Source organism: Bos indicus x Bos taurus, chromosome 5 (assembly GCF_003369695.1).
Source record: "Bos indicus x Bos taurus breed Angus x Brahman F1 hybrid chromosome 5, Bos_hybrid_MaternalHap_v2.0, whole genome shotgun sequence".
Lineage (NCBI taxonomy): Eukaryota > Metazoa > Chordata > Mammalia > Artiodactyla > Bovidae > Bos > Bos indicus x Bos taurus.
In genome coordinates, this window is record NC_040080.1 from 74,749,911 (window position 1) to 74,770,463 (window position 20,553).

Here is a 20,553-nt window from a genome sequence, read left to right on the forward strand (position 1 = left end):
CTTTAGCATCATTTCCAATTAGTTCCTTGTAGTCTATGTAGCTTGAGTTACCTGTTAAAAGTGTATCTAGTAAACCATTCCAAGCAGTTAGTTTACATGTGCAACCATTTGATCTGATCTGATAGTTACCCATTATACTGAATGAAATTCTAGCATACTGTCTTAGAAAGGACATCCAGGACAAAGAAACACAACTTATTTCATTAAAATCAAAATCTGCTAGGGGCTAAGTTCACACTGGGCATAATTAATTATCATCAAGCCCTACGCTATGCTATGCTTACTCCTTAAGTAGACAATAATTATATACATGGCATCTATGTAAGTCTCACTATATTGTATCCCAGAAATCTGTCATTTTCTTTGAGCAAATATTACATGATTTAATTCTGGTTATACCCTTTTAGATTAAACTCATACAGTGCACTTGGGAATGAGAAAACATATTCAAGATGAAAGCATTCTTTGAAAATACAGAAAATGTGCATATTAATAATAATTAATAAGATAAGATAATAAACTTATCTCCAAAATGCTATTGCATTAAATTCCTCTAGTTGTAACTTGCTGTTAGTACTATGTACAAAATATTTAAAAGGAAATACACTGCTGTAAATTGATCTCTGGCTGTGCTTATTATATTTCAAAATAATAATCAAATCAATCTACTTGGATCCTTGAATTACTTAATACTTTCCAAGAATTGTTTAATCCACGAAAGAAGAATATCCAGTTCACTTATGGCTTTGTAGATTCCTTTCTTTCCAATCTGCAGATAAAGTAGAAATATTAGAAGCAGAAATATTTCATATCTTTAAAAAAAGTACTCAAAGACATGAATTTGGTATACTAACCTCATAAAATGTTCTTTTCATCCTAGTAATGGATTTCATCTCTCTAGCTGATGAAGCACAGGAAATCTAAGAAATTAGCAGTAAATACAGAAATATTGCTCAAGAAGGACTAGTATTCACTCTTCCACCCACTCAACCAACAATTTTTGAGCACATTGTGGGCATGAAATACGCTGGCAAATAAATAATACTTGTCCTCTGTCCTAACAGAGTTTACAGTTTCATGAGGGAGAATAATGATATATTTAAAAAAAAAAAAAAAGAAAAATGAAAATTTACAAACCGCAACTAAAGCTGTGTTTGTAATGCATGACTGTATGATAGGGATTTACAGAAATGACCCTCTTTCAAGTGGATGGTCAGAGAAGGTTCTTTTGGGGAATGACACTTAAATTAAGGTCTGAAAAGGGGGGAGGCAGCAGGTATGTGGGGAAGTGAAGAAAGAAAAGAGGGATTTGGAAAGGATACACAGGTGGAATAATTCAGGGAACCTGAGTGAAAGGTGTACAAATGTCCTGAGGCGAGAAAGACTATGCCTTCCAGAAACCTAAAGAAACCATGGCTGGAGCAAGAGAGATGCTAGAAACACAAGAGATGTGGGAATGATGAGAAAAAAATTTTACTTTTTGAAAAATCGCCCTGGCTGTTTTAAATATTGATGTTGATTCCCAGGAGAAAGCACCAGGAAATGAATATTAATTTCTAAATTATGAAGAAGAGTAAGCTAGGGTCTTGAGAAGACAGCTTGTAGCCTGACTTGGGGTGGAGAGATTGGGAAATGCTGGTCTCCTTTGAGGAGGTGAGTTTTCAAATATGAGCACGAGAATCACTTAGGAGTCATGGGGAAGAAATTCTCCATCTTCCTTTCCTCATCTGTTTTCTCCCACAGAGTCCTATAGGGAAGACCTTGCATAGGAAGGTAGAAATTCTTCCTGTGAAAGAGGCTTTTGTGATGAGGCATGGAAGAGCTGCACACAGAATGTGAAGGTTCCATCTGCAGGACTCACAAGCACAAGAGCTGAACCTCCCTGTGATAAGAGCCATCAATTTAGAGGATGTTTCCTCCCACACCAGATCCTGTGAGGCCAAGACAATGTGGAACCGATCCAGGGCAGTGGTAGCCAGAATCAGAGTATACAGTCAGAAAGAATTCATTCCTTCGTTAAACAAGCATTCATGAAGTGCCTACTAATTGTCAGATCATGTGCCAGACTCATAATAATGAGCAAAACAGAGGTAGCAAATAGATAGTGATAGATGGGAAAATCAACAAATACAAGATCAATAATAGAAGATAAAAATCCAGCAGTTCTTCTTTATCCCAATTTCCCTCCATGTGAAGATTGTTAGATAAAAATAATAGTTTTATTAGCATTTTGTTAGCATTCTGTGTCAGGCACTAATATGAAGGCTTTGGTTATATTAACTCATTCAGTCGTCAAAACAACCTTATGAGGTAGGTACTATTATCACTCTCATTTTACAGGTTAGAAAAACCAAGCATTGAAGTTAACATTCTGTCAATGTTCACATAGTATTAATAAGTGGAAGAGCTGAGATCCAAACCCAGGTATTTTGACTCCAGAGTATGTATTTAAAAGCTACTATATTACACTATTTCTACACTATATATGCACTACTATACTATTTTTTATATTAAAAAACCTGCATAACTTGGAAAAGATATTCCAGCCAAGCCATTCTCCTGTTGAAAATCTTAAATATCCAGTTCCAAAGAAAGATTAGTTCAAAGATTTCTGCTGCTGCTAAGTCACTTCAGACGTGTCTGACTCTGTGTGACCCCAGAGACGGCAGCCCACCAGGCTCCCTGGGATTCTCCAGGCAAGAACACTGGAGTGGGTTGCCATTTCCTTCTCCAATGCATGAAAGTGAAAAGTGAAACGGAAGTCGCTCAGTTTTATCTGACTCTTAGCGATCCCATGGACTGCAGCCCACCAGGCTCCTCCGCCCATGGGATTTTCCAAGCAAGAGTGCTGGAGTGGGGTGCCATTGCCTTCTCCGTCAAAGATCTCTACTCTGTATTATCCTAGGGGAAATACTGGGAATGCCTCTAAAAGCCTAAGCTGATTGACAGAGAAAGACACACAGAGACAGAGAGACTTCAACCTGAAAATGCACAGTGTGATAACAAACAAAAGACGAAAAACTCTGTGTGTGTCTATTTGTGTGTGTGTGTTTTGCTCCCTTTGTTCATTTGTTTTCCAGATTGGAACTGCAAAAGTAAATTCTAGAAATACTGTGTCTAGTTCCAGCCAGGAGAGTAGTTCTGGAAATAATTATTATAGAGAAGACTGCCTATCACTTTTTAAATGGAGAATTTGGCTAGATGCTAAATCTGTCCAGTCAGAAATTATCTAGTATAAATGTAGTTGGCCCAAACATTGCAACTGGAAGAGAGGAGTTCATGAGGATAATCAATACTTGCCAATTCCAATATATCCAAAGTTCTTAGATGCAAAGAACAGTCACAAGGAACTGAATAAGCAAGTCATAGGGCACAATATCAAATATGCCTGTGTCCGGATTTAAAATTTTAACGCTAGAATCCACCTGCCAATGCAGGAAACAAGGGTTTGATCTCTCATCCAGGAAGATCCACATGCCACAGAGCAACTAAGCCCATGAGCCATAACTACTGAGCCCTGTGCTCTAGATCCTGGGAACCACAACTACTGGGCCCTGTGCTCTAGAGCCCAGGAACCACAACCACTGAAGCATGCACACCCTACAGCCCTTGCTCTGCAACAAGAGAAGCCACTGCAATGAAAAACCTGTGCTCTGCAACTAGAGAGTAGCCCCCACTGGCCACAACTAGAGAAAAACCCGTGCTGTAATGAAGACTCAGCACAGCCAAAAATAAATAAATATTAAAAAAAAAAAAAAGATTTAACACTGAAAATGTGAGACCAAAGAAGCCAACCAAATTCTGGACATTACAGAAATTAAATGTCATTAAGGCATTCCTTCAGAGAAGGCAATGGCACCCCACTCCAGTACTTTTGCCTAGAAAATCCCATGGACGGAGGAGCCTGGTAGGCTGCAGTCCATGGGGTCGCTAGAGTCAGACACGACTGAGCAACTTCACTTTCACTTTTCACTTTCATGCATTGGAGAAGGAAATGGCAACCCACTCCAGTGTTCTTGCCTGGAGAATCCCAGGGACGGGGAAGCCTGGTGGGCTACCGTCTGTGGGGTCGCTAGAGTCGGGCAGTAGGACAGAAGTGACTTAGCAGCAGTAGCAGCAGCAAGGCATTCCTTAATGATGAGGCCCTCTCCCCAGACAGCTTGGGCCTACAGGGCCTCCCATAAATAAGGCAGGAATTACAAGAAAGGTTTCTGACTTCATTCCATCTAAGGCACATGCTACCCTAAGAAGAACAAAGAGAGTAGAAGAGGAGAAAAACAAGGTTTGGCAAAATATAAAAACCCATCACTTAATAGCGGCAGTGTTTCCTCTAGAGCTCTGTAGGTTTATGGGATTCATTCTGGTGCCTTGAGATCCATTTACTATAAATGACCCCTAGTAAATGCAAGAGGTTTTCATTTTCCTCACTGTTATAAATATGCCTATAGACCCAGTAGGATAGCCTGATTTCACTGCTAATTCAGATTTCTTTGCTTGGAAGGAGGAATTTACAAAACAATGATTCCCTTTATCTTATATTTCAAGGTATAGTTCCATTTGCAGAAAACAGCATGCAAAACCAAAGGGCAGCAGTTTTGTTCTAAGAATGGCTGCATGATTTGACAGACTCAGGCAAAGCAGTCATGATCTGGACAAGAGGCAATGTATTAGTAGGGCTGGAATAACCAGGGATTGGCTCAAAAACAAAAAAATAATGTGTGTGTGATAGTCACAGAATAGCAAACACAAGGCAACAGCCTAATCATTCACCATTAAGTCAATGGATATTTACTGCATACTTACTATACGCTAGGCATATAATCGTGTGTCTGACCACATAGCATTGATTTTACTTAATTTATAAAAGTGCCCCTAAATGCTGAAAACCGCCTTGGGGCACAAGCAATGGCTCATAACTGTCAGAGACAGCGAAGGAAAATCACAATACTACATGATGAATACTGTGATTTAAAAACAAAAACCCATTCTGGGGACACATCAGAGGCCATCCAACTGAGGGATCCCAGAAGGCTTCCAGAAGGAAAAAACAAGAGTTGCATCTTGAAGGGTGACTAAAATGGAGTGGAAGAAACAGAAAGAATGGATGAGTAGGCAGAGGAAGCCCGATGCTCGAAGGTTGGAGAGAACAGAGATTATTTATTTATTTAATTTGTTATTATTGTTATTATTTTGGGGGCCACATGTGGGATGGCCCACATGTGGAAAAAATAGATGTAATCCTTGAACCTGAATCCCTGGCAGCACGTGGGATCCTAGTTCCCTAACCAGGGATCGAACCTGTGCTCCCTGCATTGGCACTGCGGAGTTTTAAGCACTGGACCACGGAAGTCCAGCAGTGATAATTCAGATACCCTTCTGGTCTCAGATTGTTACCTGTGATATGGCCCCCAGCCTCCAACCCTCAGCATCCTCTTGTTTGCTCCCTTCATGGCACCTATCAAAATCTGAGAGTTGCTGGAACTGACTGAGAGCATTCTCAAAAGAGTTCTGTACAGAAAGAGATATTATCTATCAATTTTTGGTGAATTTCCAGCATCTGGAATAGTGTTCAGCAACACTAGATACTCAGGGCTTGTTTAATGAATGAATCAATGAATGAAATGCAAGCATCAGCTTAGAGCTTTGGAGTTCACAAAGCCCACTGGTTTAATATTAATAGTAGTCTGAAGTATATACTGGGCATTAGTGAGCTCTGTTTAAAACAATTTGATGAAAAAATAAATGTAATCCTTAAATCTGAATCCCCAATATCCACAATGTGTTTGAAAAATCATGAAAATATGTATTGTGTATTATATACACTAAAACAAAAATGAATAATCCCTCTTCGCTGATAACTCTGAGGAAATGAAATAGCTTGGCCAGGGAGTGGACCGCTGTACATGTCATAGTCTCTCACCCTGTACTGTTACAAATAATGACCTCAAATTCTTCCTACAAAAAGAGTTTTACTATACTATAGTCCTCTAGGAGCATGTACTATAGTCTTTTATGAGGCTTCCCAGGTGGCGCTAGTGTTAAGGAACCCGCCTGCCAACACAGGAGACCGTAAGAGATGCGGGTTCAATCCCTGGGTTGGGAAAATCCCCTGGAGGAGGGCATGACAACCCACTTCAGTGTTCTTGCCTGGAGAATCCCATGGACAGAGGAGCCTGGCGGGCTACAGTCTATAGGGTCGCACAGAGTCGTATACGATTTAATGGACTTAGCACAGCACAACTAAGGAATAACTTTGACAGAAAATAAGTTCTATAATATAATTAGAAAATATATTTAGAAAAGTTAAAACTGATGACTTATAAATGATCTCTTTATCTTTCACTTAAAGTAACACTATAAGTAAAACACTAACTTTAGGCACTAAAAAGGTATTTGATTGTTTAAGAGAATCTCTCCTTTGGAAATTGTTGAGAAAATGCAATTGAAAGAAAATTAGTGTTCTAAGTATGGAAAAGAAAGATATGAACAATTTTACAGAACTACTACGTATTAGGCACTTTGACATAGTATCTTACTTAATTCTTCCAAAAACCACATGATGAGATTATTGGTATTGTTAAAGACAAGTTTAGGACTTTATAGTCAATGAAAGAATAAACCAGGATTAGTCTTACTTCCTGCTTCAGTTTTTATCAGTTCAGCCAATTATTATTTTTAAAATATTCAAAATTGCAAACATAAATAATTGGAAATGCTTCACAACTTGATAAGCTAGTTGCAGCTGATGATACAAATTACTTTTCAAACTTTCTACAAGAATTAGAGATACAAATATTCTATTTAACAAGACTTACCAAACTTAAAAATTAATCACATACAATTAATGTAAAGAAACAGAGCTCTCTAATTACCAATTATTATTTAGACTCTCAAAATATTAATTAAAGTAGATGATGAAATCTTGAAACTAATGTACTTTTTTTCTAGTTTCAACTTTGAGAACTAGCAATTAGGCAAATTATCCTATGAATTCAACTAAGCAACTTTCAAGTCTGAGAGTTTTTCTATAAGAATCTTTAAAACATCTTTTTACAAAGAGGCACTTTCCAAATATCATTTAGACAAATACCATGGGATCGAAAAGAGTCGGACACAACTGAGAGACTTCAACTTTCACTTTCACTTTTCAGGGCTAACAAAGATTAAAAACAAAGATTAAAAATAAGATATTTGTGTTATCCTTTGCTTTTTTTCTTTAAACAATTATGCCACCTGAATTATTCATCAGACTTATTAAATGTATAATATTTTACTAGGTGCTGCAAAATACCTAGAATGTTCTCAGAAACAATAAGATGACATTCAAATGTAGTGCTGCTGGGATTCCAGGCATTGGAGTCTGTCATGAAAACTGTTGTAGTGTCGTGTCTTAAGAATGGCTCAAGAAGATGCCAGTCTCGGTGGATTTATAGAGAAACCCTAAACTTTAAAGAACCAGAAAGACTTCTCAAAAATGAAAAAAAATTTTTGTCCAGGAGGTAATAATGAAGCTAAGAGAAAATAACAACTCATTGATCACCTTGAAAGAATATTAGAAAATCAATCCTTATATTGAAAACTGATAAATAAAGAAAAAGAATTACATGTTTCTTTTTAACAGTACAGATTAAATTATTGGAGCAAATGAAATGACAGGTTTTAATTAAAAATATGTCATCATTTGGTAACTTTTAAAAATATCTCATATATTTGCATAAACAGTTGACAGTAAATAAAATTGCACACTATCTAGAAAATCACAATATTTAAAACAGGTAAGAACCAGAATTACATGTTTATTCTGACCTTCTTATATGATAAGGTCCTCAGGACAGCCAAACAATTAGTTAGGGGGAGATTTCTTTACATAATTATCCCTATTTATAAATGAAGGAATAGAATTTTAAAAGCATTATTTTGCAATGTTTTATGAATTAATAGATCTAAACAATAATTATCATAGACTGATAACAGAAATAGAGGTCATATAGTACATTCTAGAAGCTAAAGGAAAGATGGATCATGTGAAGTAGGAAAGGGAAAATATTGAACAAATTCAGACTTCTAGTAACAAATGGGACTAAAGTAGGTTAGATATTACAGACTAAAAGATTTGTAAATTTTGTAAACTTGAAGATATAGCAATAGAAACTATCCGCAATAAAACACAATTCCCCTGGTGGCTCAGAGGTTAAAGCGTCTGCCTACAATGCGGGAGACCTGTGTTCAATCCCTGGGTCAGGAAGATCCTCTGGAGAAGGAAATGGCAACCTGCTCCAGTACTCTTGCCTGGAAAATCCCATGCACAGAGGAGCCTGGTGGGCTACATACAGTCCATGGAGTCACAAACAGTCGGACACGACTGAGCAACTTCACTTCACTTCACTTCACTTCACAATAAAACACAGAAGAACACTGCCATTAACCATAAAAATGAGAACAAGGATTTTGAACAATTTTAGCTCCAGCCACTCTAGGAAACAGCTTGGCTGTCTATTGCATAATTAAACACACACCTAACCTATGATCCAGCCTAGGTGGTTACCACTCCTACCTCTCAAGTGTTTACTCAGCAGAAGTGCGAATCTCTCTCCAAACAAAGACTTGCCTGGCATTTCTCCAGGCAAGATTACTGGAGTGAATTGCCATTTCCTTCTCGAGGGGATCTTTCCCACCCAGGGATTGAACCCCCTTTACTGACTGAGCCATTGGGGAAGTATATAAATATTCTTAGCAGCTTTATCTGTGATAATGAAAAACTGGAAAAAATAAATAGCCATCAATAGATGAATAGATAAAGTGTGGTATATCATTACAGTGCAATGCTAATTGGCAATGAAAAAGGGAGAAGTAATTGATACATTCAATAACATGAATGAATCTCAAAGTAATTATACTGGGTAGAAGAAGTCAGACTTTGAAGAATATGACACATATATAGATTTTCCTCATTTTATAATTGTCTCAAGTCCTGGTAAACCTATTGTTAGTTGAAAATATCTTAAGTCAAAAATGCATTTAAGGGACTCCCCTAGCAGTCCAGTGGTTAAGACTTTATCTTTCAACATGCGGAGTATGGGTTCAATCTCTGGTCAGGGAGCTAATATCGCACATGCTTCAAGGTCAAAAAACTGAGACATAAAACAGAAACAAGGTTGTAACAAATTCAATAAAGACTTAAAAATATGCATAGTATACCTAACTTTCCAAGCATCGTAGCTTAGTCTAGCCTAGCTTAAACGTGTTCAGAACACTTACATTGGCCTACAATGGAGAAAAATCATCGAACACAAGCCTATTTCATGATGAAATGTTGAATATCTCATAGAATTTATTCAATACTGTAATGAAAGTGAAAAACAGCATCGTCGTCTGGGTACAGAGCGGTGGTGAGTGAGTTGGTTGTTGACCCTCATGATCTCATGGCTGACCGGGAGCTGGGGCTGCCGCTGCTGTCCAATATCAAGAGAGAGTACTGTGCCAGGAATCACTAGCCCAGGAAAACTGGAAACACATACCTTTTGTACCTCTATAAAGTCAAAAATCACACCATTGTAAGTTAGGGATCATCTGTAAAACCATTTAGTTTAAATCCTGCTGCTGCTACTGCAGCTAAGTCGCTTCAGCCGTGTCCGACTCTGTGCGACCCCATAGACGGCTCCTCTGTCCCTGGGATTCTCCAGGCAAGAACACTGGAATGGGTTGCCATTTCCTTCTCCAATGCATGAAAGTGAAAAGTCAAAGTGAAGTCGCTTAGTCGTGTCCGACTCTTAGCGACCCCATGGACTGCAGCCTACCAGGCTCCTCCGTCCATGGGATTTTCCAGGCAAGAGTACTGGAGTGGGGTGCCATTACCTTCTCCGCATCCCAGTCTGGGCTTCCCTAATGGCTCAGATGATAAAGAATCTGCCTGCAATGCAGGAGACCTGGGTTTGATCCCTGCAGAAGGGAATGGCTACCCACTCCAGTATTCTTGCCTGGAGAATTCCATGGACAGAGGCGCCTGGCGGACTACAGTACATGGGGTCAAAGAGCCAGACACTTCCACTTTCATCCCAGGCTGCTTGCTCTCTTCCTCAGACTTTCCTTGTCCTGCCTTATGACACTAGTGTGCACACTTTGGTCCAAGCACATTATTGCAGTGCTCTTTTCATTGTTTATTTTGCCTGGAGTCTCACCCCTGCAGACATACAGGTGGCCAACAGGCACGTGCAAAGATGCTCAATATCACTAATCATTAGTGACATGCAAATCAAAACTATAATGAGGTATCACCTCACACTGGTCAGATGACCATCATCAAAAAGTCTACAAATACTAAGTGCTGGAGAGGATGTGGAGAAAAAGGAATCCTTCTACAATGTTTGTGAGAATGTAAATTGCTGCAGCCTTTTTGGTTTTCCATTTTAAATATAGCAGTGTGTACATGACGATCCCAAACTCCCTAACTATCCCTCCCTTCCCTCGACTCTTTCCCCTCTCTGTGAGTCTGTTTCTGTTTTGTAAAATAAGCTTATTTGTATAATTTCTTTTTGGATTCCTATAAGGGATATTATACAGATATTTCCAGAGATTCATTCTTCAGTCAGAATCACCACACCTAGGAATGTCTGCATCCAATAAAAAAAGAGATGACTGGAGTGGATAATAAATGCTATTTCTGGTTTTCTTTTTCTAACTCCAGATTCTACAGACCAAGACATGGATTTAGTCTCAGAATCTATTCCTCGAAAGTCTGCCCAAGATTCAGTAAGAGAGAGAGGAGAGCTTTAAAGCAACCAGCAGAGCCACATAGAAGGGGGAGAAAAGTTTCTGCAACTTGCAAAGCTTTGATTCATTGGCATATTCAAGAATTAATGATAGCCTGAGGTCCCTGGAAGGAAGGGGGAAAAAAGAAGCAAAGTGACAATCACACATCTGGTGGAGGGCACAGCTGCTCTGCTTAGGAAAGCTGCCCCCACGCCTATCTTCCCAAAATTAAAGCAAATGTTCAAAAAAGAAGAAAAGAAAATATCACATGTAAATAAATGTCACCTATCGCATTTTATAACTTCTCCCTCCTAAACTCTGCCCCATCCACTGATTCAGAATTCCACATAGAGAGGCAAATGCCCAGTTGATTTATATTACACATACTTGCTTCTGTAGCCAAAAAGAAAAATTGGTGATGGCCAGAAAAACTAAATGCAAGCCTGTTATTAAAATTAAACTTATTTCCCTAAATCAATATCTGAGGCGACTTTCTAAAGCTCAGCTTAATCTTTCGACTTTCTTTTTTAGAGTTTCACGGAGGCGGTTTGTTTACTCCAGCACATATGAGCCAAATGAACCAAAGCTAATAAGGGTTGTATTGGGAGGGGAGATTAGAAGGAAAGACCAGAATTAGGTGGCCCTCAGGATGGAGAAGGCAATGGCACCCCACTCCAGTACTCTTGCCTGGAAAATCCCATGGACGGAGGAGCCTGGTAGGCTGCAGTCAATAGGGTTCCCAAGAGTCGGACACGACTGAGCGACTTCACTTTGACTTTTTACATTCATGCATTGGAGAAGGAAATGGCAACCAACTCCAGTATTCTTGCCTAGAGAATCCCAGGGATGGGGGAGCCTGGTGGGCTGCCGTCTATGGGGTCGCACAGAGTCGGATATGACTGAAGCGACCTAGCGGCAGCAGCAAAAGCAGGATTGGCTAGGTGATGTGCTCGTATTTGGCCACAAGGGGGAGCCAGCCGCCTTGGAAAGCCTCCACGATCAGCCTGAGAAGGACGGCCTACTCCCATCCTGCAGTAGCCCGTCTCTCAAGAAAAGCTCTTGACAAATTAAGGTCCCTTTAGGAAATGACTTCTTCCACAACAAGTCAAGGAAAATCAGAGTTCCTAGATAGCTCTATGGTTTCTAAGTTTTTGGTCTGAAATATTGCTCGGTTTAGGTTATAACTATTATGTGGTCTCTAGCTATATGAGCTGAAGAAATAAAATCAATGGTGAAAGCAAACGTGGCTTTTGGGAGTTCCAGGTGTCCAGATATACTGTACTGTATCAGACAAGGATTTCTAGTACCTCAGCATCATTAACAAACTTCATTTACAATAATACTACATTAAATTGGATGGCTCTGTGTTTCGTGGTGGCTCAGACGGTAAAGCGTCTGGCTACAATGCGGGAGACCCAGGTTCGATCCCTGGGTCGGGAAGATCCTCTGGAGAAGGAAATGGCAACCCACTCCAGTACTCTTGCCTGGAAAATCCCACGGATGGAAGAGCCTGGTAGGCCACAGTCCGTGGGGTCGCAAAGAGTCGGACACGACTGAGCAACTTCACCTGTACCTTATTATTTTAATGGAATATTAGAGTTTTGGGGAAACAATGCAGCTTATTTAACTTATATGCAGAGTACATCATGCGAAATGACAGGTTGGATGAAGCACAAGCTGAAATCAAGACTGCTGGGAGAAATATCAATAACCTCAGATACGCAGATGACACCACCCTTATGGCAGAAAGTGAAGAACTAAAGAGCCTCTTGATGAAAGTGAAAGAGGAGAGTCAAAAAGTTGGCTTAAATTCATCATTCAGAAAACTAAGATCATGGCATCTGGTCCCATCATTTCATGCCAAATAGATGGGGAAACAATGGAAACAGTGGCTGACTTTATTTTGGGGGGCTCCGAAATCATTGCAGATGGTGACTGCAGCCATGAAATTAAAAGATGCTTGCTCCTTGGAAGAAAAGCTATTACCAAACTAGACAGCATATTAAAAAGCAGAGACATTACTTTGCCAACAAAGGTCTGTCTAGTCAAAGCTATGGTTTTTCCAGTAGTCAAGTATGGATATGAGAGTTGGACTATAAAGAAAGCTGAGTGCCAAAGAATTGATGCTTTTGAACTGTGGTGTTGGAGAAGATTCTTAAGAGTTCCTTGGACTGCAAGGAGATCAAACCAGTCCATCCTAAAGGAATCAGTCCTGAATATTCATTGGAAGGACTGATGCTGAAGCTGAAACTCCAATACTTTGGCCACCTCATGCGAAGAGTTGACTCATTTAAAAAGCCCCTGATGCTGGGAAAGATTGAAGGTGGGAGGAGAAGGGGATGACAGAGGATGAGATGGCTGGATGGCATCAACAACATGATGGACATGAGTTTGAGTAGGCTCCGGGGGTTGGTGATGGACAGGGAAGACTGGTGTGCTGCAGTCCATGGGGTCACAAAGAGTCGGACACAACTGAGCAACTGAACTGAACTGAATGCAACCCAAGTCCCAAAGGAGGATATAACTTAAACACAAACTAACCAAAGGGAACATAAATTTGTATGTTTTACCCTACTGACTAGCTTACCCTTATAAAAATTCTCTGCACTGTAGGCTGGAATTTGGATTACTGTGTACTTTCATGGACCACAAGGAAAAAGATGTCCTGGTATTTTAAAACTGAAAATCTGCTACCAACAGCCCAGAGTTTAAGTTTCATGACCCTGATGCCCAAGGATAGAAAGCTCATTACCTTCTGGCGACCCAAGGACTGTAATAACCTTCACTACCCCCTACTTTGTACCACCTACCAATACAACAACAGGAGACTGGAGACGGCGTACTTAGAACAAAATCCACGCCACAGAAAAGACTCAACACTTCTCACAGAGGCAAGCCAACTAATACTGCCCAGATCCTGGCTTGGTTGTTTTGCTTTGTTTTGTTTTTCTATACTGATCTTGGGTGTTAGAAATACTGTCACTTCTGCCTTCTTAATTAGTACTTTATTGCTTAGGGTGATGGTGACCATACCACAGCGTCAAATAATTTAGGTACCAAAGAAGGACACACTTCTTTTATCATTTTCTTTTCATTGAGACTTTGCCTTGTAAAGGATACAATTCTATACTTACACAAATAAATAAGAAAAAGTCTATCTAAAAGCACTTACCAATATGGGAGAGAAAGAGAAGAGGTAAGAGAAAGTGAGCAACAGAGAAAGAGGAAAAAGAGAGAGAGAAAGGAAAAAATAAAGGAAAGAAGAAAAACAATGACATCCTAGAAAAGTGTTTGGCATATCATTGGTGCTTCAGAAATATTTGTTAAATGAATGAATTAGTTGGGATTTGCACAAAGAGAGACTGATTTGAAAAACTAAATGTTGATCTGAGGCACATCTCATGTTCATTTAGCTCTCTTCAACTTATTTTACATGTCATTCCTTAAGAAATAGTACATAGTGGATGACAAGTTACACAGGATTATTTGATATTGTTTCCCTGGTGATGGATTCTCCATTTGGACTACAAGCCAACAATTAGAAAATCCCTTTACTCACCCTTTGGGGTGAAGACAAAATATGCTATTTTCTAAGTAGATGTCTAGGCTCAAAGCCATATTTGCTGTGCATACTTACACAGCGGCTCAGTTTCTGCCTGAGGCTATGAAAGTCTTCCACAAAGTGCATTTCCTTGCAAACTTGTAATTGGAGTTGACCAAAAACATCTTCCATGAAGAAGGACAGAAGTTGTTCCTGGAATCTGCAGTTTTTCTATAAATAAGATAGGAAAAAATTGCATAAGGTAAACCATGAGCAGCTTTTGTAAAATAAACTAAAATATCCCCCTGATTATTACTTCATGACCATCTGGAAAAATTTTAAATGCAAGGAGAAAAGCATGCAACAAGTAGAAATGTGAGAAAGAAAAGCAACCCCTGGCTTACCATAAATAGCTTTTTTGTTTTCTTTTTTAATAATCGTATATTTTTTATGCGATCTTCCTACAATAAAACAAAGAGAAATAAGATGTATCCAGAATTTCATATGTCCCTTAGGTCTTCATTTCTAAGCAGAGCCTAATACTTACTGGAATCGTTGCTCTGAGGCTTGCTGCCTTGACATAGAGAGTATCGACAGCTTGGGACAGGGTTCCCCTTGGGTAACACCTTTCGGCAAAGGATGATTGCTTGTGCTTAGCAATGGCAAGAGACAGAGTGACAAAGAGCAACCCACATCTCAAAATGCAACTCACCCACATTTCCCTCCACCCCACTCAGCTCGTGTCGCTCACAGTAACCAGACAGTTCTTGTGCTGGTTAGACGGGAGGGTAACCTACTTACTTTAGCCCTCAAGGTCGCCTCTCCAATGAGATGCCGTGAAAGATAACCTACAGTTTAGAAAGAGGAAGATCACTTCAGTTCTAATTTTTTAGAGCTTGCTTCATAATCAAAAAACACTGACCACACCATACTGTGACGTTAAGTAAAAGCTCATATTTACTGGCAAGGTTGGGTCCCTGTTTCCAAAAAGAATTCAGAACCTCAGATGTGTCTCACAACAGATTTCATTATTTTAAAAGCCAAGCCATGCCAGTAAAAAACCCTGATCTCCTGGAGGCTGTGTGACTGTTTTGAAATATGGAAAAAAAAAAAAAAAATCTGCTTTTGTAACTAGTATCCCAGAAAAAGTGTAGAATGAGCAGCCCTGAGAAACCTGCTCATGACCTCATATGGGTTTAACATTTGACCTTTGCCAGATCCTTCACCTGCCCACCCCTACCCCACCAGAAGCCATCATTGTGCAGCCCACCATCAAGACTCAAGAGAAAAAATGTCCAATTGTTTTCAAGAATTTTTCCACCTCATACATTGTAACTCTCCCAACATATTCAAGACTTTTTTTGAACCAGGACCTGGAATTAAGACCTACTTAATTAACCTACCTAATTAACCTATTAATTTAATAAGTTCTCTATCATTTGTCCATGGGCTTCCCTGGTGGCTCAGATAGTAAAGCATCTGCCTACAATGCAGGAGACCCGGGTTCTATCCCTGGGTCGGGAAGATCCCCTGGAGAAGGAAATGGCAACCCACTCCAGTATCCTTGCCTGGAAAATTCCACGGACGAAGGAACCTGGCAGGCTATAGTCAATGGGGTCAGAATCGGACATGACTGAATGACTTCACTTTCTTTCTTTCTTTCTTTCTTTATCATCTGTCCAAGCTAACCACCCAGACTTTTCCTTTAACTCTAAATTTCCAATAGAGTGAAAATTCCTTACCTTTCCACCTCTGAATTCTCAGCACCTACTGTGACACCTCAGGTAAAGAAGCAGCATGTTCAGTATTAGCTGAATAGTACTTCCCTTCCCACATTATGAGATGCTGCTATAACTGCTTTGTTTTTTCGTTTATTCCATTAACAAATTTTTACCAAGCATCTCTCTGTACAAAGAACAGTGCTTAGAACCATGGGCCCACATACTAAAGTAGACGCTCCGTGGACTTCTGTCCTCTACTCTGTCCCAGTTCTTCCCGTGGTGATAAGTATGGTTCCTTCTGCATAGCATCCCCGAGATAAGACATGGACACAGCTCAGAATCATATACTGAGAAGCAGAGCTAGGTCACCAAAGCCCAGAACAAATGGCACCAACCTCAGTCTGGGCAAGTTAACACTAAAACTCTGGTTGTGAGTAAGAGATTCGTCAAAACTAGGAAGAATCAATAAACAGGCATCAGAACACAAGAGTGAATTCAGGGCATCAAAGGAGGAAAGAGAAAGTATAAAATAAAAAATCCAAACACATGGGAGTATTTTCCGCTGTTTCAAAAAGTAGGTGGGTCAGGACTTCCCTGGTGGTGTAGTTGTTAAGACTCTGGGCTTCCCAAGCAGGGAGCATGGGTTTGATCCCTGGTCAGGGAACCAAGATTCCCACATGCTGTGTGGTATGGTCACAATAAAGTATAAATTAAAAAACAAGTATGATTCTAACTTATGAACAAGGTCAATTTTTAAAAAGTGACTTAAAAGAAATAAAACAAGATTAGATTTTTTTAAAAAGTAAGTGGATCTCTTTGGAGAGCCCAAATGTCATTTCCATAGGAGCACCTCTGCTAATTAAGGACACTCCCTCTGAAATGAGATGAGAACTCCTCCCAAAGACCTACCAGAAGACTGTTGATCAGGAGTGCAAAGTGAATTTACTGAAGTTTTATAAGAGTTTGGGAAAAGGAAGAATTGGGTTTTTTCTTTTTTAATTAATTAATTACTTTATTTTAATCACTTTATTTTAATTGGAGACTAATTACCTTACAATATTGTAGTAGTTTTTGCCATACACTGACATGAATCTGCCATGGGTGTACATGTGTCCCCCATCGTGAACCCCCTCCCAACCCCCTCCCCATCCCATCCCTCAGGGTTGTCCCAGTGTTCCGGCTTTGAGTTTTTAACTGGGAGTAGCTTAAAGGATGTTGGAACTGGATGTGCAATATCTTAAGGGTTTCTTGGTTTTGGTTTTGTTTTTCCAAGCAGAGTGTTGCCAACTGTTCAAAGTTCTTTTAGACAAAAGAGTGTGAACATTGGGAATCAAAACCCCAAATGCTTTCAGCAGGCGTGGGATTAACACACTGAGTGGGTAGACATAAGGCAACAGGGACTTCTGCATGGCCACCACACCTAAAGTCTACCCAGTCATGTAGCCTATAGCAATGAAAACACCACACAGAATACTGCCAGGAGCCATACTCTGCCTTGAGCAACTAAAATCCGGGGACCCCGATATGTACCCACAAAACATACATACAACTCCAATTACTAATATTGACAGTCAGCGGGGTTGCTGTTTTTTGACCTCTGATAGTTGCACTTCCATAAATATCTTATGTCTCTCAAATCCTCATGATCCAAGAAAGATCATATATGTCCCAAGAGTGCTTCTGATTTAGCTTTCAGCCAAATTAAGAAAACCAGTCTTTTCATGACTGAAAACTGTGTCACCCCAATGATCACAGTCGTCCTGTACCTTAGTCAGCAGACCTGCCTCGTTAGAGTGCATTAAAGACTCAAATCTGACCTCACAGGATGAATAGTGAAGACGGTACTCAAAGCACAGATCCTGAAGACAATTCCCAAGGTGTGTTCCAAAAGCGTCCTAAACTGTAGAAGAACCATTAGAAGAAGTACACGAGTCCTTTGGGTACCAATTTAAAAGAGAAGTTTCTGCTCGTTTGGATTTATTTTTATTATATCACTTCCACAATTTTCTTCTACAGACTTGTATAAAAATTACAAGGAGATTTGGTTTTGAAACTCAGATCCACTTCTCATTAGTTATTATGGCATTGGGAAAGCTTCAGTTTGTGTCATTGTTAAAACAGGACAATATTACACCTACTGCAAAGGGTTATCATGAGCAAAAAATACAACAGTATGAGTCGAATGGTTAGCACAATGCCAGCTATAGCAGCTCTCTGAAAGTGGTAGCTACTGCATTATTATTTTTCAAATAATAGATATGTCTTAGTCCGTTCAGGTGCTCTAACAAAATACCACACTAGGTAGGTTTCAAAGAACAGAAATTTATTCCTCACAGCTCTTCAGGCTGGAAGTCCAAGATCAACACGCCAGCATGGTCACATTGTAGGAAGTGTTCTGTCCTGGGTTGCAGTCCGCTGACCTCTCACAATATCCTCACATGCTGGAAGGAGTGAAGGAGCTCTCTGGAACCTCTTCTTTAAAGGCAGGAATCCCATTCACCATGGCTCTGCCTTCATGACCAAATTACCTCTCCAAAACACCATCACCTTGGTGTCTAGGTTTCCACATACAAACTGGAGGTAGGGGCAGGGGGAAAAAACACAAATATGCAGACCATGGCAAAATGCATGTGTAACGCTCTGAATAATGTTCAAGCTCATTACAAGCCTTGAGAAGCTCTGAGAAATGGGTGAAGAAAATGAGAAAAGGGAAGGATGAACAGTGATCTGACAGCATTTCAGAAAGTGTGGGCTTGAAGCGTTCCATTTATCCCACACACACCCAGAGGGCAGACTAGGACCAATGAAGTGAATATTTTAAGGCTGCCACTCCTACATAATATACAAGAGACCATTCAAACACTTTATCTGCCCCAATGCACAATGAATGCCCCAGTTCCTAAAGGCCGACATGATAGCCATTTCCCTTGAAATTTAAGTCCCTTCCCATCCAGAAGAATGTTAGCAGCTAGCAGCCTGCTGCTCAAACGTGTCCAATAAGCAAAATGAGCTCACCAGCTTCTGCAGAGAGTCATAGCTCTCTTTGAGTCCTCAATGGTGCATCTGCTCCTCTGTAGGAGGAAAAAAAATGGGGATTTCTAATTTGCTAAATCATTTTGTTGACTCTAAGATGCTTTGTTTTCACATGTTAATATCTCTGAAATCCTAGCCTGTTTTCTAATACATGGAGTCTTACAATTACATCACTGAATCAGTCTGTACAGTCGTCTCTTTCTAACGGTGTAATCACTTCAGTTGAACTGTGTGTGGCTATTACTGTGGTTATTGAGCTAAGTGCTGTTCAGATGCCTTTGGAGAGGTTATCCTATGATTTGGCCTTGACACTAAAGTTAATGGGTTTATAGAAAGGCGCAGAGCAACAGTGGATTACGAACCTGATATTAGGGAAGTAAATATTTGTCTTTGGAAGAATGACCAAAAATACATATTTTCTTGCAAAGCAACAGCCACATGCTAAAAGTTAAAAAAGCATTGTATTGTAGTTTATTCAGCAACATGTTTTTTACTTTCTCTTCGTGGTAAATGAAAGAATACTGCAATTTCCAATATATTGCATCTTAAATTTGTTGATATTTGATGTTTATTGACCTCAAAGATTGGTATGACCCTCAGGATCATAAATCCTAAAATCAACACAGATGTGAATAAGAAGCAGATAGATCTATTTAAACCAGTCATTCAAAGAAAAACAAAAACAAAAAACACTGAAATCCAATGTTTTTCCCAGGATAGAGTCAGGAGATACAGACATGAAATAGTTATAGACAGATAATTTGTTCAGTACAATGATAGCTTGATTCTTGTCCCCTCAGAAATGGTAGGTCCTGCTTTACTGAACCATCCAAGAAACCTGTTTATTTTATATTTACATCCCTATAGGGATGGGTGAGAACAGGTTAGAGGCGGGAAGACGAGTGCTGTCAATGGTCTGCATAGAAGAAAGGGGACTATTCATGTCAGACACATGAGCAGCATAAGGAAGAAACAGCGTGGACATTCACTGAGGGTCTCAGCCTATGTTCCAGGCCTTGTGCTAGGCAGCTGGTACTCTATGTTTTCACCCTTCGTCATTCATTCATTCATTCACCAGGTTCTTAAACTGAGTGCTTGTCATGCCCCAGGCTTATTGGCGGATGTTGGGAGAAGAACGTTTTTATATCCTAATGTTCAGGGTATAACTAAATACTTCCCATTATACTTGAGAATGTAGTTAGTCTTAGAGCATCTGGAATTGCTCCATTTTACAGAGAAAAAAATCTGAGGTCCAGGGAAGTTGAATCACATGCCTGGTGACAGTTCAAAAAGGCAGAGAATTCCACCCATGTTTGTGAGACTCCAAAGCTCGTATGTTTTCCACTCCGTGTGTGGGCTCCCTCCACACTAGAGAGCAGGACACAAGGAGTGTCGGAGGCTGTGGTGGGCACCACAGAAAACAGGAGATGGGAAAGCAGTGCCCTAAGGAAAAAAGAACAAAAAGACAAAACGTAAGGAATAGTAAAGCAAATCTCTGTGATATTTTAT

The 20,553-nt window shown here is 39.8% G+C and overlaps 1 protein-coding gene across 1 annotated transcript; it reads right to left on the reverse strand.

Annotated features, from left to right (window-relative positions):
• Positions 1–365: 365 nt before the first annotated feature.
• On the reverse strand, positions 366–15,008 carry IL26 (interleukin 26). The gene is made up of 5 exons (XM_027543611.1): positions 14,838–15,008; positions 14,695–14,751; positions 14,387–14,521; positions 855–920; positions 366–769 (listed from the first exon to the last, which is right to left on the reverse strand). Exons 1-5 carry the CDS (start codon positions 15,006–15,008, stop codon positions 683–685), a joined length of 516 nt encoding a protein of 171 aa, XP_027399412.1. The 3' UTR covers positions 366–682.
• Positions 15,009–20,553: the final 5,545 nt, after the last annotated feature.

Coding starts and splice junctions, on each gene's coding strand:
- IL26 (XM_027543611.1), bottom strand. CDS start 15,008: ATGTGGGTGAGTTGCATTTTGAGATGTGGGTTGCTCTTTGTCACTCTG. Junction 14,522..14,694: donor AAACAAAAAAGCTATTTATG/GTAAGCCAGGGG, acceptor TCTTATTTATAG/AAAAACTGCAGATTCCAGGA. Junction 921..14,386: donor GGCAGAAACTGAGCCGCTGT/GTAAGTATGCAC, acceptor CTAATTTCTTAG/ATTTCCTGTGCTTCATCAGC.